The sequence below is a fragment of the Cebus imitator genome, unplaced genomic scaffold (genome assembly GCF_001604975.1).
Source record: "Cebus imitator isolate Cc_AM_T3 unplaced genomic scaffold, Cebus_imitator-1.0 Scaffold84, whole genome shotgun sequence".
NCBI lineage: Eukaryota > Metazoa > Chordata > Mammalia > Primates > Cebidae > Cebus > Cebus imitator.
Window position 1 is genome coordinate 4,371,856 of NW_016107399.1, and position 16,868 is coordinate 4,388,723.

The window sequence follows — 16,868 nt, forward strand, 5'->3', positions numbered from 1 at the left end:
AGACGGGGTTTCACCATGTTGACCAGGATGGTCTCGATCTCTTGACCTCGTGATCCACCCGCCTCGGCCTCCCAAAGTGCTGGGATTACAGGCTTGAGCCACCGCGCCCGGCCTTACTTACATTCTTTTAATACTGTTCTCCCTCTGAAAGTGAAATAGGAGATGTTTATGAACAGAGGTATATAAAACTACTAGATTGAAGTAGGAGAAAAGGGAGCCCAGTAGCAAAGGTCAAATAGCTAACCACATTTCAACCCATAAATTCTAAGTACTGGTGGGAATGTGGAACCAAGCACAATTTCAACCTAAATGGGCATCCAAATCCCATGTTTAAGTTCAATGCACATTTCTGTGTTACATCATAAAAAAATTTCTTGGGTTAAAATTATTATGATTGACATAGAGTTGAGTTGTGATTGCCAGAAGAAAATTTGACTGAATTAGTTATATCAAAAAGATTAGATAGAATGAAGTTCCTGGTAAATATCTGTGCTAAAATTGCACTTTGTTTTGTTTTGACTTGCATAATATCACTTCTGTTTTATAAAGCCAGATTTGCACTAGTGCGAGCACTCATTTTTTAGAATGAAATGCCTTGCCTCACAGTTATCTGTAGGACACATCTTCTCTGTTAGCAGTCTACTCCTAGAAGCAGCATCTCCACTTTGAATCTCCAGATATGCTTCCTTATACAAATAGTTGGAAGGAGAATTGGAGATCCTCTAATCTGGAATCTACAGAAAAATTGTCGATTCTCTGACCTATGAAAATGGAAAATTTTGCGTTAGTTTAAAAACTATGTTTGAGAAATTTACTTTTCTATACAACTTAAGTAAATTGGAGTGCAAAATGTGAGGAGCTAAAATTTATTATTTTTTTCAAATATTTCACCATACACTTAATTTCCATCTAACTTTGATTTTTAAAAAATATTTGGTATAATGGAATGGGAAATAGAATATCATTATATAATTATACATACATTGTTATACAATAGAAAACTCTTTAGGTAAACAATATTTGTATATGTCCCACAGCTTATCTAAACTACTGTAGTTAATTCATGTATGATTATAAAGTTACAATAGTGACCCAGCAACAGAGAAAAATGTTGGGTAAGGTAGTTCCAAACAAATTATTGTTGCTATACCCTAGTTAATTATCTTCATTTTGAATATTTCGTTAAATTCACGTATGAGATAGATTCTCCAGGGTTATCCTAGCTTAAAGTCTGAACATCCTTATCAATATTTGGATATTTAGATCTATACCAACATTTTGAACAATATTTGAATATACAAAATACCCAGATAGGATATTTTTTTTAACTACAGTTATCACACCTTTTTTTTTTTTGTATGTTTTTGAGCATGTTTTAGAACCTCTCCATTATAATTTCATAGTGGAAATGTACAGATTAAATCATTTCAAAGTGTGTGCACTGCAAAAAATACTTTGTGATTCTTATGCAAAAGACTTGAAAGATACGTAATTAAATATGTAACAGTTCAAGGAAACTGCTTTCAAATTATGTTTCAGCTCATTCTGAATTTTTCTGAGCCAATGCACTATCCTGAAAGGGCTCTAGTAGCATTTCTGGAAAGGATCTTTTAAGTTGGTTTCCTGAATCTCAAATTACGGACTTTTCACTTCTAATCCCCCGAAGTGAAGTCCTTTACAGTATTTTATCTTGATGTTTATGTGGTTATTGCTGTGCTTCTGAAGGATGTGTTTCAAATAAATGGTAATTTGCCTCAATGGAGACCGCTCTAAGTTGCTAATATCATCAGTTCTTCTTAATAACCATAGTTACCGAGCAATATAGAATGGCCATCTAAAAACTTAGCAGTGTTGAACAAGTTAAAAGGGATTTTTTTCCCCACTATATTGTGTATGTGCTGAGCACACTACAAAGAAATGTTCTCCTGTAATGTTTTTAGAGGAAGAAGTAGTTCAGTCTCAAAGTGCCCTAAAAGAAGACACAACATAGTTTTCCTATACTGTGATGCCAAAGTGATAATTTTGGCTACCAGAACTATTATCAGTTATGAATGTTGTTGATATGAATTATTTATTTCTGAGGAGTAACAACACCAGCAATTGATATTTCTAAATTAAAATGTTACTTATCTAAGTAATCTTATTTTTTTCTTTGTAGTCAGATTATTTCCAAGACCGTATATTAAGTAGGTACTTCATATAAAAAGTAACCTCAGCTGGACACAATGGCTCATGCCTGTAATCCCAACACTTTTGAGTGCTGAGGAAGTAAGATCACTTGAGGCCAGGAGTTCAAGACCAGCCTGGGCAGCATAGCGAGACTCCATCTCTACCAAAAATAAAAAAGAAGTTGGGCATGGTGACCCACACCTGCAATCCTAGCTTCTTGGGAGACTGAGGCAGGAAGTTCACTTGAGCCCAGGAGTTTGAGACTGCAGTGAGTTATGAAGGTGTCACCACACCAGCCTGGGTGATAGAGCAAGACCCTATCTATAGAAAGGATGAGGTGGGGGTGGGGAGGAAATCTCTGTAACTAGAGAAAAAAATTAAGCTTATTGTTATCAGTTCATTATCTGTAAAATGGATATGACAACATGATTACAAAGGATTTTTTTAAAGGAATATATATATCTTGGCACATTTATAATTGATATTCATAATAATGCTCAATAAATTATAGTTATTTATATGATGGTGTTTTCTGCATAAAGCCATTTGTCTGTTTAGGTGAAGTTCTAAACCCTAACGGTTTTAAATTAAAATCTACTTTTTAAGCAACATATTTCTATTTTATATATATATATGCATTATGTAAATAAGACTTTGAAAAATATAGTTTTTAGAATGTGTTTGCTGATCCAACTGTTGACAGAGAAATTAGGGAACATTTAAATAGTTATAATTTTTTAAATTCAAATAAAGTAAAAATACTTAATTTTTAAAATCTTTAAAGTAGGTTTTTCTGAAATTTGTGGTTTAAAATATACATATTCATCACAAACAAATGGTGAATGCATTCATTAGTAGTCCAAGAATCTTAATTCCTGAGAAAATGTAACCTGATAAGTTGTATATACCAAGTAAACTAGAATTAAAGGAGGAACAATGAAATGGAAAAATGCTAGGAAATGAATTAAACCTTGGAATATATACTGTTATTAATACTGCAGTTGGGCCAAGTGCGGTGGCTCACACTTGTAATACCAGCACTTTGAGAGGCCAAGGCAGGCAGATCGCTTGAGCCCATGAGTTGAAGACCAGCCTTGGCAACATGGCAAAACCCTGTTTCTACAAAAGGCTCTAAAAATTAGCTGGGTGTGATGGCATGTGCCTGTAGTCCCAGCTACTCAGGAGGCTGAGGTGGGGGAATCACCGTAGCCTGGGAAATTGAGGCTGCAGTGAGCTGTGATTGCTCTACTACACTCCAACCTGGACTATGGAGTAAGACTCTGTCTCAAAACAAAAACAATAAAACCTGCAGTTGAAGAAACCAGGCTCTTCATTGTGTTGTGTTTCTGCCAGAGACACTGTTTACTTATGTGTAGGCTACAAGGAAGTAACTACACTCAGGGACCTGAAGTTTTTGTGACTAACAGAAGCATTCATGTTATTTTTATAGTGATAGGCTAGTTTAACACAAGGCTGATGAATTCATTAACAACTTAAATGAACAAATTCTATCAACTATAATCAATCATTTTATGATTAAATGATATTGTCAATATTTTACATGATCAATAATATGTAGATTATATTCCTGAGAGATTAAATAAGAACTTTGTAGGCCAGGCATGGTGGCTTATGCCTGTAATCTCAGCACTTTGGGAGGCCAAGATGGGTGGATCACTTGAGGTTGGGAGTTTGAGACCAGCCTGGCCAACATGGTGAAACCCTGTTGCTACTAAAAACACAAAAATTAGCCGGGCATGGTGGTGGCCACCTGTAACTCCAGCTACTCTGGAGGCTGAGGCAGGAGAATCACTGGAACTTGGGAGGTGGAGGTTGCACCATTGCACTCTAGTATGGGCAACAAAGTGAGCCTCTGTCTCAAAAAAAACTTTGTAGTAGATACTGTGGGAGGAAAGCTTTAATTATCATTAACCCTCTTAGAAAGCTTCTTGCTTTTGATGGGGAACTTGTATAAATAAAATATTTTCTGCTCTGTTCTGATCTCTTAATAGCTGTTTGTTTACTATAGTATATTCCTATAGCCATGGCATGTAGATATCTATAACTGTCTCTCTAATTTTCCTCAAAAGGAAACTTTTCATATATCATTTAAATTCCACAAGGCTTCTCATAACTTAAGAAGTCCTAACTGTAACCAAGATGGATCTAAGAAATTCAGTCTTACACTTCTCTCAACACCTGCTTTTGTTTTCTATTCCGTCTTTACTTTAAAAGAAAAATAAATAGCAAAAAATTTTATATAATGTTACGAGAGAAAATGAAAATGAAAAAACTAGCCCCAACTCTGCCTCTCAGTTTCCTTAATTATCCAATCATCCAATTTTTAGCTATCCGTTCCCATCTATTCCAGAAGCCCAAAGACGGCAGTGATGAAACAAAAATCTCAGTAACATAACTAAAGAATAAGAAAAAACTATGTGGACAAATGACTAGCAAATAGCAAATTTTTGAAAGAGGGTAAAGGGTACGGCAGATGTCTCCTTAATAAGTTTATGTAAGCTAAAGTCCTATTAATTCAGTTATTTTATCAGAATGCCATTTGGTAAAATACCTCCTCCAAAAACAGTGAATGTAATACTAAATCTTTGCAAGTTGGAATGGGTTATTAGTTTATTTCCAACAGTTGTTTAAATCAAAGACATAATCATAACAAAAATAGTATAGAAACAAAGTGACTTTACCATTTGGGATGTCAGGTTTATAATTCACACTATTTTCAAATACCAATTCTGTAGGACAGGATTTCTCATGAGTTAGAAGTTAAGACATGAGAATTGATACTAAGTTTTATTATCAGCTTGACTCTTGTGGAATACTTTTCTACTGCAGTACTGTATTTGAAGTCTTGTTCATTGTATTCTCACAGAATAAAAGCTAGAACAGAGGTTCTACAAGATTCTCCCTTTTTTTTTTTTTTTTTTTTTTTNTTTTTTTTTTAATTGACATGGGGTCTCACCCAGACTCACTCTAATTCCTGGGCTTAAAAGTTACTCCTATCACTGAGCCCAGCTGAGATTCTCTTACTGAGTACTCCAACATCTTCAAGAGGAATGAAAAAACATATAAGTCCTTCATTGCAATAGAAAGTAGATCAAATAATAAAAAAGTCCTAAGTAAATTTGCTTTTATGAAATTGTAATTCTTTTGTTGTTATTTTTCAAGATAAGTTTATTTTTAGTATTAAATCAGTCCTTGAACTGGTATCAAGAAAAAAGATTATCTCACAGAAGAATTTTCTTTCTGCAAGCAACTGGCAGAAATGTCACGTTTGATTATGGATCCATTTGTATTGCCTATGTATTTTAATGTTTCCCAGGCTGTTCATCATAAAATGAAAAAAAATGTAAAGCTCTGTTTAATTGTGTCTTTGAACATCCATGTACTCTTTTTTTTGGGAGGTGGGGAAGTTTGCTTTAAATACTCTATTAATTTGTGTAGAGTTTCTTGATTTTGTCATTTAAAAAAGATTTCATACACTGAGATAGATGTATATTATAGACATCACCTATAGACTTTTAAAATGAAATTGCTGTTTCCACAATTAAACAGATCCTTGCAAGATTAGTCAGGAAGAGAAACCAAAATGTACCAAAATATATTATAACAAAGAGTATTTTAGAAAAAGTCAAAGCACAATAAATACCCTCTTTCCCCCATCAAGTGCACACTATGATTCCTCCCTAAATTATAAACCTGTGAGTTTGAAAGAACAGAGAGAATTTGATAACATTTCATTGTAGCAAAGTTTTTGCCAAACAGCTTTTCGAAGAGCCCTTGTATCTTACAACTCGTGTTTCTGAAGGAGCCAAAATTAGTTATTATTGATGCTCTAGCAGCTGAGGAATTATGAGCATTCCATTAAATAAGGGTACCGGTTTGTAACCTATGTCATTGCATGTTAATACTTTTTGATTCCCCTAATGACTAAATATGGTTCTCAATGTGTGTGATTTCCATATGAATCAAAGGGAGTCATGTACACAAAGCTAGAATTTGATGCAGTGCTACTTTGAAATATAAGGAGTATTTCTACACTTGCCTTCGAATTTTAAATGAGAACCATAAGAGATGTGAAAAAGAATTATGACAAGGACAACCTAATATAAGTTTTATAAATTTTAGGAAATGTCGTCTTTTTACTGGTTTCAGAGACTTTTTCAAATGTTTTAAACACAATTTTCAGATAACAATAATGAAAAGCTGAGCCCCAAACCAGGGACAGGTGAACCAGTTTTAAGTTTGCACTACAGCACAGAAGGAACAACTACAAGCACAATAAAACTGAACTTTACAGATGAATGGTAAGTTAATATTTTTGTAAAGATGTTCTTAGCCATTTTGTAGGATTGTATTAGATTTTAATTATTAACACTTCGTCATCTTTATGTTTTGTTTTGCTCTAAGATATTGGTTCTCAAACTTTAATGTGCTTCAGAGTCACTGGGACAGCTTGTTAAAATGCATATTACTGGACCCCACTCTCAGAATTAGGTTTGGGGTGGGGGTCTGAGAATTTGCATTACGAAAAACTTTCCAGATGATGCTGGTGCTCCTCATCCTAGAATAGTTCTGATAGAAAATGCAAAAGATAATAATAATTAATCACCTGTAGAAAATTAGTGCAAAAATGTAAACAACATTTTGAAATTTTTTGCAGTTGTGGTCCTAGGTAGGTGTATATGTATGATTTTTGTTTTGAGTTTTGGAATATAATTTTAGTGGTACTAAATGTACTGTGTTTTCCCCTGCATTTGTTTGATTTAACTTTATAATAAATATTCCCATGTTACTACTTAGTTTTAATAAATATTATTTTGCTAGCTATGTAATAGTCCATCAAGTAGATGTACTATAGTTTACTTAGCCATTTCCCTTTAATTGGGCAATAAATTTCCTTACCATTTTTTACTAAATAAAGCTTTAATGAATATATTTGTTTATAAAGCTTTTTCCTGCCTTCAAGATTATTTATTTGAGAGGTATTTCAGAAATGAACTATTTCTAGATTAAAAGATATTGCCAAATTATTTCCCAAAGAATCTTTGTTTACTGTGTTCCTACTAGGCACATATGGAATTATACAATTTACTGTCCCCAGGCTAGTGTTCAATATATTATTTATTTTTAACTTGTATATTTGATTTAAAAATACTTTTGGTATTTATTTAATTGATTACTAGTAAGATTGAACTTTTTCTTTAATAGTCATATAGCTTCTCTTTAATAACCTTTCTGATTGTATTTATTGTTCATTAATGAAATTTTATATTTAAAAAAGCAAGTTATGTAAGCTTTTTATACTCTTTCATGACCATTCAATTGAGAGAGCATATAAAATTTTTAATTTAAATTTAGGGATAGTAATATATTAATATATTGATATAGTATTTCTTAATATGTAATATGGTTATATTGGTTAATATATAATTATATATTTGTTAATATATAATTATATCAATTGTTTTATGACCAATATATTAATTATTCACAATTAATATATTATATTCATATATTTAATATTTAATTGTATATTAATATATGATGTTATCTGTTACTATAATATATGTAATATGTGGTTATAGACTGTCTATTAATATGTAATGAATTATATGTTGATATGTGATATGTTTATTCAAATTCACTGGTTTCTGTTTGTATTTATGTATGTGTGTATATATTTTACATTAAAATATTTGATCAAGTGAGATCTTAAAATACCATTGGATATCTTCTATGTTCCAGGGACTATTCTAGACATTGGAAATACTTCAGTGAAAAAAATATCGCAAGAAACCCCTGCTTTATTGGGCTTACATTCTAGATGGAGGAAGCTTACTATAAACATAATAAATAAATGTACCATATGGTATGTTAGAAGGTACTACGAACAGTGGAGGAAAATAGAGCAGGTAAAGGTGATTGGGAAACCTAGGCATCATTGAGAAGGTGACATTTTGGCAAAATGTCACTTGAAGAATGAGAAGGAGTGAGCCACATATGTGTATCTAGGAGCAGATCAATCGGGGCAGGGAGAAAACCAGTACAAACACTCTGAAGCAGAAGCATCAGACCTAGTATGTTCAAGGATCTTAAGAAGACCGGTGTAGCTGCAGAGGAGTGACCAGTAGAGACAGTAGTAGTAGATATGGTCAGCCAGGATATTGAGGAGGATATTTAAAAGGAAAAGGATATTTCTGATTATTGTGTTGAGCATGTGCCATAGGTAGAAACCAGAAGAGTGGTTAAAAACCTGTGGCAGTAAGAAAGGTGAGAGGTGGTGATAGCTTAGACAAGGATGGGAGCAGTGGAGGTGGTTTAAAAAAAAAGATTGGATTCTAGATACATATTTGAAGGTGCAGTCAGTAGGACTTCTTTATAAATCATAGTGCCTCACCATTTTAAAATCATGATGTTTGTGGCCCTTTTCTTAATATATAATTTAAGATGATAGAAGGTCATCATACTTACCATGTCTTTTCCATTCTCATGTTTCTGTACATAAGGACCTGGCATCTTCTGAAGAATATTATCTAAACTTTTTGGTTTTTTTGTTTGTTTATTTTTAGAGAAAATCATTAGTCCCATTCTTCTTTTGAATGCTACTTTTCCTTCTCTAAAAACTGACCATGAGTTATATTCTCATTCATCAGTTTCTTATTTCTTTGTCAGAAAAGCAGTTAGCATTTTTATTATTATAAAAGTCAACATTCACTGTAAAAACAAACAAACAGAACTTAAAAAAATAAAAGTATACAGTCTTTTTCATCTATACCAGGATTGTGTCTTGCTTTTATTTTAGTTTCTTTGGTGACAGATGAGGCAATAGAACATGCTAAGAGCTTGGACTCTGAACTTGGCAAGCTTTTGAACCTCTGTAAATCTCAAATTTTATCCCTTGAAAATGGGCATATTTAATAGAACCTACGTCATAGGTTTAGTGTGAAGATTTAATGAGATAATGCAGAGAAAATACATAGCACTTACTAGCATGTTGACTGGCACCTGAGAAGGTTCTCAGTAATTGTTAGCTACAGTTCTCATCTTTTGTAAATTGTCTTTCAGATACTTTGCCCAGTTTTCTACTGTGTTGTTTATCTTTTTCTTATTGATTTATTAGAGCTATTTACTTATTATAGAATTAAATGAGGATTATACCAGTTGCCTTTCATTTGTTGCAAATATTTTTCCCAATTTGGTGTTTGTTTTTCAGTTTATTTACAGTGAGTTTGCTTTATGGTTTCTGCCTGTGGTATCTTGCAAAGGAAAGCCTTGTTATTCCTAAAATTAAGGGAAAAGCTTCTTCTTATATTCCTCTCATATTTTCTATAATTTGGTATCAAAAACTATATATTCCTTCTAGAATTTATTTTCCTATAATATATAATATGAAGCCATAGCTTTGGTTTTACCACGTAGCTGTTCCCTTGTCTCAGTACCGTTTATTGAACAATCTTTTCATTTCTGTGTGATTTAAAATGCCATGTTAACGTTTGCTAAATGTATGTATTCAGTTACTATATCTTTTCCACTAATATGTCTCTATTCCTACTCAGTATCACATTTTAGTTATTATAATGTATACACTGAGTATTTTATTTATGCCTGAATCATAGCTTTCTCAATGGAAAAAATAAATATATATATCACATTAGCTTTTCTTTGCCAGTATAGCAATATATTTCTTTCTGGTTAAAAAGAAATACATGCTTAACACACACACACAAACACACACACTCACACTCACACTTCAGTATAAAAGATTTACTTGCAGTAATTCTACTACTTCTACTGACATGACACTCAACACCGGTGCATAGTCTTCCTGACATTTTTCTCTGCATATACACACCCGTATGAATATACAATTTTATTTAAATACTATTATATATGTACTTTCTTTTTTAAAAAAGTCAAATTGACTTCTGCAATCAGCCTAAAAGAGTTTTTATCATGGCAAAAAGTCTATGGTAGTTTGTATTGTTTATTGAGTTACTAGTATTTGTCTATAATTAATGTTTTTTTAGGCTATTGTAACTTTTTTTCTTGTTCACATTTATTTTAAACTTAAAGAATTGTCGCATTTCTATGAATATAATTTAAATCTCAAGTCAGATTGTTATACATGTCCTCTTTCTCATTCAGTCCTCTTCTCACATATATGCCATAATTTGTCACAGAATACTCATTGTAAATTATTTCTTTAAATTGGCCTCATATTCTCCTATAGCCAGAAATGCTAATAGAACTATGGTCATCATCAGGTGCTTATTAAAACTGAGGCAGAAAATACTACCCTGTCCTTTACAGAACCATGATGCTCAGTCACCTGCCATGTTTGAATAGCAAATCAAAACTGGAAGTGATCCACAGGGAGCATTTAAAAGACCAAAGAAATGGCCAGGCTTTTGTTCAAGTATTAATTTAAAAGTAGCCTGGAATAATAGAGTCTAAAAGGGGATATGATAAAAATCTGTATAACCATTAAGGATTTGTATATGGTGAACCATCTGTAGTGAAGACAAGAAAGGAGACAATGTAGTTCACTTAAAATTCAATACAGAGACATGTAGAAATACATAGTAGATAATCAAAGGGTCCAAACAGTGGTGAATCTTTTTTTTTAAGTGTAAAGTGTGTTATGATAGTCATCTTGATTTGTTTGAAATGATGTTTACAAATGCTATTAAAATAATAAATCCTACATTTTATTTGTATTGTGAACTTTTTGATCTACCTCTCTAGTTGTAAAATATAAAAATTATCCTAAAAGATCATATTTATTAACTTATTGGTGGAATCACTTATCTTGTTTTCGATGATAGGAGCAGTATAGCATCAAGTTCTAGAGGCATTGGGAGCCACTGTAAATCTGAGGGTCAGGAGGAATCTTTGGTCCCACAGAGCGCAATGCAACCACCAGAAGGAGACAATGAAACAAGTAAGGTGTTATTTTGCTTTTGTTGTTATAAAACCCCATCATTGGACATTTACCTACTTTTCTGTTCCCTTTGATGCTGTATTTTCGTTTCTTGTTTTTAATAAATTAATTTTGCTTCTGTAGCCCAGCTGTTAAACTGATAAATAGCAGATCCAAAAGATGGGGACCTTAAGCAGTTAAAAAAAGGAGACAGTGAAGCACAATCCCCTGTGTGGACACAGTGGCCAGGATAGGTGTTCATCTTACTGTAAATGGATGAGATACAAATGTTAGTTTGAATTAATCTTTGCCATTTTTTTATACGTAGCAGTGAAATCCACTGTATCTGTCTTGATTGTGTTAGTGGTTTATGGAGGGAGAAAAAAGGAATAACATCTAAACAGGTTACAAGTGAATCTGTTTAATAGATGAAGTACCACTTATGGGATTTTTCAGAATCCTTTTCTAGTAGAATATTTTTGTATGACAATTATATGAAATTTAATGTCTAGCACAGAGACTAGAACACAGTAGATGTTCAGTAAATGCTTGATACATGAAGGAACAAATGAATTATATTTCTTATGTATGTGTAGGTACCTTAGTATAACAGAGTTTAAAATTAAATATGTGTAAGACAGCTATCTGGTAAGCAAATATCCAATAAGGAACAAGAAATACTGATCCTTCATGCATCTCACGGTTAAATTCTAGAATTATTTTCAATGGCCAAAATAGAATTTATAGTATGTTCAGCTTAACTGCTTGTTCATGATAGTTTAGATTTTACCAAATATATGATAGAGGGGAAGAAAAATGCTCAGTTTTAAGTTTAGATTTTGGGAAGATTAGTAAAATGCAGGATCAAGTAATGTTAGCTATAAGGGATAATCTAAAGCAGAGATTCTGCACATAGAGTTCGTGAAGCTCAATGCCTGGACTTCAGGAAGAAGCAGTGGGGCCATCTGTCCGTGATAGTATTTGTACAATTTTGTGTGTGCAAATACATATTTGCCTTGTTCTGAGGGGAGGTTTTAGCTGAATGTCAAAAGTTCCTCTGACTCAGAAAGGGTTAAGAACCATTTATCCATAGGAAAGCTGGAGTATTAAGTTGATGTTTACTTTTCTTCCTTCTTTCCTTTTCCTTCCTTCCTTCCTTCCTTCCTTCCTTCCTTCCTTCCTTCCTTCCTTCCTTCCTTCCCTCCCTCCCTCCCTCCTTCCTTCTTTCCTTCCTTCCTTCCTTTTCTTTTTTTTTTGAGATAGAGTCTTGACCTGTTGCCCAGACTAGAGTGCAGTGCACAATCTTAGCTCACTGCAATCTCTTCCCCCTGGGTTCAAGTGATTCTCCTGCCTCAGCTTCCCAAGTGGCTGGGATTACAGGTGCCTGCCACTGCACCCAGCTAATTTTTGTATTTTAGGTAGAGACGGGGTTTCACCATCTTGGCCAGGCTGGTCTTGAACTCCTAACCTTGTGATCCACCCATCTTGGCCTCCCAAAGTGCTGGGATTACAGGCATGAGCAACCGTGCCTGGCCAATGTTTACTTTTCTACAAAAAAATTGGATTTAATAATAAATTTGGCCCTATATGTCCATGGGTTCCATGGAAATACTCCCACCCAAAAAGCAATATGACAATAAAAAAGAACAGTGATTTAAAAATAATAACAGCCTAGCAACTGTTTACATAGCACTTACATTGTATTAGGTATTATAAGTAATCTAGAGATGATTTACAGTATAAGGAAGGATATGCATAGGTTATATGCAGATATTATGCCATTATATATGAGGGACTTGAGGATCTGCAGATTTTGGTATTTTCAGCAGTTTTAGAACTAATCCCTCATGGATACCAAGGGATGACTGTAATTTGGTTTATCTCCAGAAGCTCCTGAAGACTCATCAGAGGATGTGACAAAATATCAGGAAGAAACATCTGCAGAAAACCCAGTTCAGAACCATATCAATATAGGTGAGTTGCTCCTTTTAGATAAATGCTTTGTATGGGAAAATAAAAAACCTTAATTGCTGTTAATCTCTCTAGAGTTAGAGGCCATGTCCAAATGTGTTGTGGAATTTCCCTCCCCTTATAAGAGGAATTAGACATCATATTAGAATGTTTGTCAGCTCCTAAGTTAGGTTAAATAATTAATATTGCCCACATTACCACCTGTTAATGCAACTTTATTTTCTAACAGCACAATCAGATAAGTTCACAGCCAAGCCATTGGATTCCAACTCAGGAGAAAGAAATGACCTCAATCTTGATAGCCCTTGTGGGGTTCCAGAAGAATCTACTTCATCTGAAAAAGCCAAGGAACCAGAAACTTCAGATCAGACTAGCACTGAGAGTGCTACCAATGAAAATAACACCAATCTGGAGCCTCAGTTCCAAACAGAAGCCATTGGGCCTTCAGCTCATGAAGAAACATCCACTAGGGACTCTGCTCTCCAGGACACAGATGACAGTGATGATGACCCAGTCCTGATCCCAGGTGCAAGGTATCGAGCAGGACCTGGTGATAGGTTGGTAAATTTTTAATTAACATGACCTGTAAAAAATATATTTCATAAGGATTTATTTGAAGTCATGTAAGGGAGTCTCTCCATTTTTGACAGTTCCTTCCTCTAAGGGTGTCTCATTCATATAACCTTAGAGAAACTTTACAGTTTACTGTAAATGATTTTACATATTACGTTGTTTGAACACTATGCATTAATAGGGAAATAAAAAGTATTCATTGTTCCATATCTCTAGCACTGAGGCTTGCTTTTGAATTTACAGACCAAGAGAAAAGAATGTTAAGAATAACCCACGGGTTATTTATGAAGTCAAGGTTATACTTAGCTGTCAGATTATCTTCTAGATATCCAGGCCTTTATCAGTTTTGTTTTGGTTTTAATGTTAATTTTTTCTGCTTTTCTATTGACCTTAGATTAAGGTAGTGTGTTAGTAGTTCCCTTTTTGAGAACACTGTTTTTCTTTGATTTCTACTAAACTTAGTGACTGAATTTAGAAAATGAAAAAAGATAGTAAGTATTGTAGCAGCAATAAAAAAATTGAATTACCAACATGTTTATATAGTTTTCTGTATTTTATGTGATCGCAAGGATATATTTTCTTTTGTGGGAGATAAATTTTTAAAATATACTGCATTTCATACTTAGAACTGTTTCTATTATTAGTACTGTCATATCTCATTGTTAAGCTCTGTCCACTTCCAGAGAATGTAGTTTTAATCTTAAAATCCTAGTTTACAAAGGAGTGAGATTCTATTTGAAATATTTCACATTTATAATGCCTAATATATTGCTGTTTATAAGATACCCTAAAGTATCTGTCAACTGAAAAATATAATGAAAGATTCATTTACCATTCATAGTCAAGAAAGAGCATAATGATGAGTCTGAATAGTGGTTTTACCACCTACCAGTAGTGCTTTCTCATTCTGATTACTTAATGACTCTTAAAGATTTAGTTTCCTTATCTATAAAATAGGGTTATGATTATCTAAAATTATTATAAGAATTTGAAACCATATCTGTCAATCAGTCAACCAGGATGTGACCAGGCTCATGTTAATAGCACTAAATAAATGATAGTTGTATTAAACAATAATGACAGTCTATGAGGCCACTTTAATTTTTAAAAGAATTACAGTAAGAATGACTCTAGGGATAAAGACTGACAGAAGAGAGGCAAAAATCCTGAAGAGGATAGCCTGCATTTCAGGGGAACTGTCTTTTCTTAATTATGAAAGAGTATGTTTCTTTCTTTAGTCATATTTGGGAAATGTTTACTTTGCCAAGGTAAATATTTTTTTAATAGATATGACGCAAGAATTTCCCTCCATATTTATACTTAGAGATTAATCAAACATCTTCTCTTTAACTGTACACATTAATCTTGAGCATTCTTAATATATATTTTAGGCAAGTAAGAATTAGTTCTATTTTTTCCATACCAGAGGAAGTTCCTTAGAATGTTGTTACCACTTAATATATGCAGATGAGGTTAGCAAGTTTAGCACATTTTGAAAATCAAACTGATCATTTCCAAAACACACCCAGGGTAGAGAGCTAGATTCTATAACTTAATTAAGCTTATACATTTATGGCCTTCCATTTTTTCTATATTAAAGTAGTGGAACATGATGTTAAGGTCATAATTGAAAATAAAATTTAAGGGTCCAGTTTCTAGTAATGTTTTTCATGGATATTAGACACTTTGAGAAAATCATAACTATTTAGCAGCTTCTATGCAGGCTAATTATAACACCTTTATACCAATCCTGCTTTATAGCTGAGGAAACTTAGGTGCTAAACTAAGCAAAGGGTTTTGTATATTCTAGACCTAAGGAGTTTTGTTTTTTGAAACACAGTACTATAACATTAATGAGAAAGGAGGATTTGAGGGAGCGTGGGTCCTGGAGAATACAGAACTGTAATCTTTCTATAGAGCTTTATCATTTTCATAATACTTAGATGATTTATATGTTTTAGGGATTCTTTTAGCGTTTGGATCTGCCGCAAAGTTGGTTCCCAATAGCCTCATTGACCCAGGAAACCCAGGTGCTGAACTAGACTGGCAGAATCTTTTAGAAGTTCCAGTACAGCATCCTGGAACTGAGCCCACTTCATGCTGCATATACTCTTGAATTCATACTCTCATGATTAGATCCAGATTTGAAACTACTCTGAGATCATATTTAGTTCCTTGGTTTTTAAAAATTAAATATTATTTAATATTCTGTACATTCATTTGAGTATTTAGCCTATGTTGGTCCTACATGTTATTTTGTTTTGTAAGATATAGTAGTAAACTTCCTGAAAGAGTAACAAAAGAATAATAAAATTCTTATCCCTCAAGCCATTTATAGGAATATAGAAAATATTTAATATATGAAAGTAAGTACATTTTTATATGTGTGTGTGTGTGTGTATATATATATATATATATATAAAGATGTGCATACTGAGGTGATTCAAAAGTGATTAGAGTGACAATTACATTAATTTTCCTTTGAGATTTGCATTATTTTCTAGCTCTTTACCAAATATTCGTAAATGGTGAAATTTCCTCTGACTTACATCTAAATCATTTTTATAATTCTTAACTTTTTTGTCACCATCTTGATTTAATCTTGAACAACTATAAAAAGTATACTTTTAATATTTCTGTACCTTTCTAAGGGCTTTTCATCATTGACATTCCTGCCAGTTTATCTTACTACTCAATTTGGAGGAGTAGTTTGACTTTTATTCTAGAGAGAAAGTTTAAGAGATTTTGCTTCTTAAGAACATGAAAAAAATCACTTACCAGCTTGTAATTAGGCATATGACTTTGGAGAATTTCTGTTTCCTAAGACATTAAGGGTTGTGGAGCTCTATTGCAAAAATTATACCATTTGGTTCCTAGAGTCCAAGGATACATTCCACGCATGGATGAAATGCCCACCTAAAAGGATGCGTATCTTAAAGTTTCCTCCATGTTGCCATTTGCAAAGCCTAGTCAATATTAGTTTAGTTGGGGTAGAGAAATGGTTCTAAAGTTAAATATTATGAAAGTGTGTACTTCATTAGATTTTTACTTTATATGAAGAACTATATAGTTGACCTCATCAGTTTTTGTCCCAAATTGAGTTTTTTAAATGAAACTTTAAAAGGCTTTATAGCTAAGTCGTTTCTGATACACATTTACTAAAAATATCAGAACAGTTCCTTGCAATATAGAGTAATTTTTAAAAATATTTGCATTC

At 33.1% G+C, this 16,868-nt stretch overlaps 1 protein-coding gene across 15 annotated transcripts in view; it reads left to right on the forward strand.

The window, feature by feature from the left end:
• The window catches only part of DCAF6 (DDB1 and CUL4 associated factor 6), a 141,396-nt gene that overhangs the window by 98,724 nt on the left and 25,804 nt on the right, over positions 1-16,868 (forward strand). For all 15 annotated transcript variants that reach the window (XM_037740495.1, XM_037740496.1, XM_017534164.2 and 12 more), the window contains 4 exons: positions 6,374-6,491; positions 11,013-11,128; positions 12,995-13,081; positions 13,308-13,635. In XM_037740495.1, coding sequence (XP_037596423.1) covers positions 6,374-6,491; positions 11,013-11,128; positions 12,995-13,081; positions 13,308-13,635 — 649 coding nt within the window. The remainder of the gene's footprint in view (positions 1-6,373; positions 6,492-11,012; positions 11,129-12,994; positions 13,082-13,307; positions 13,636-16,868) is intronic.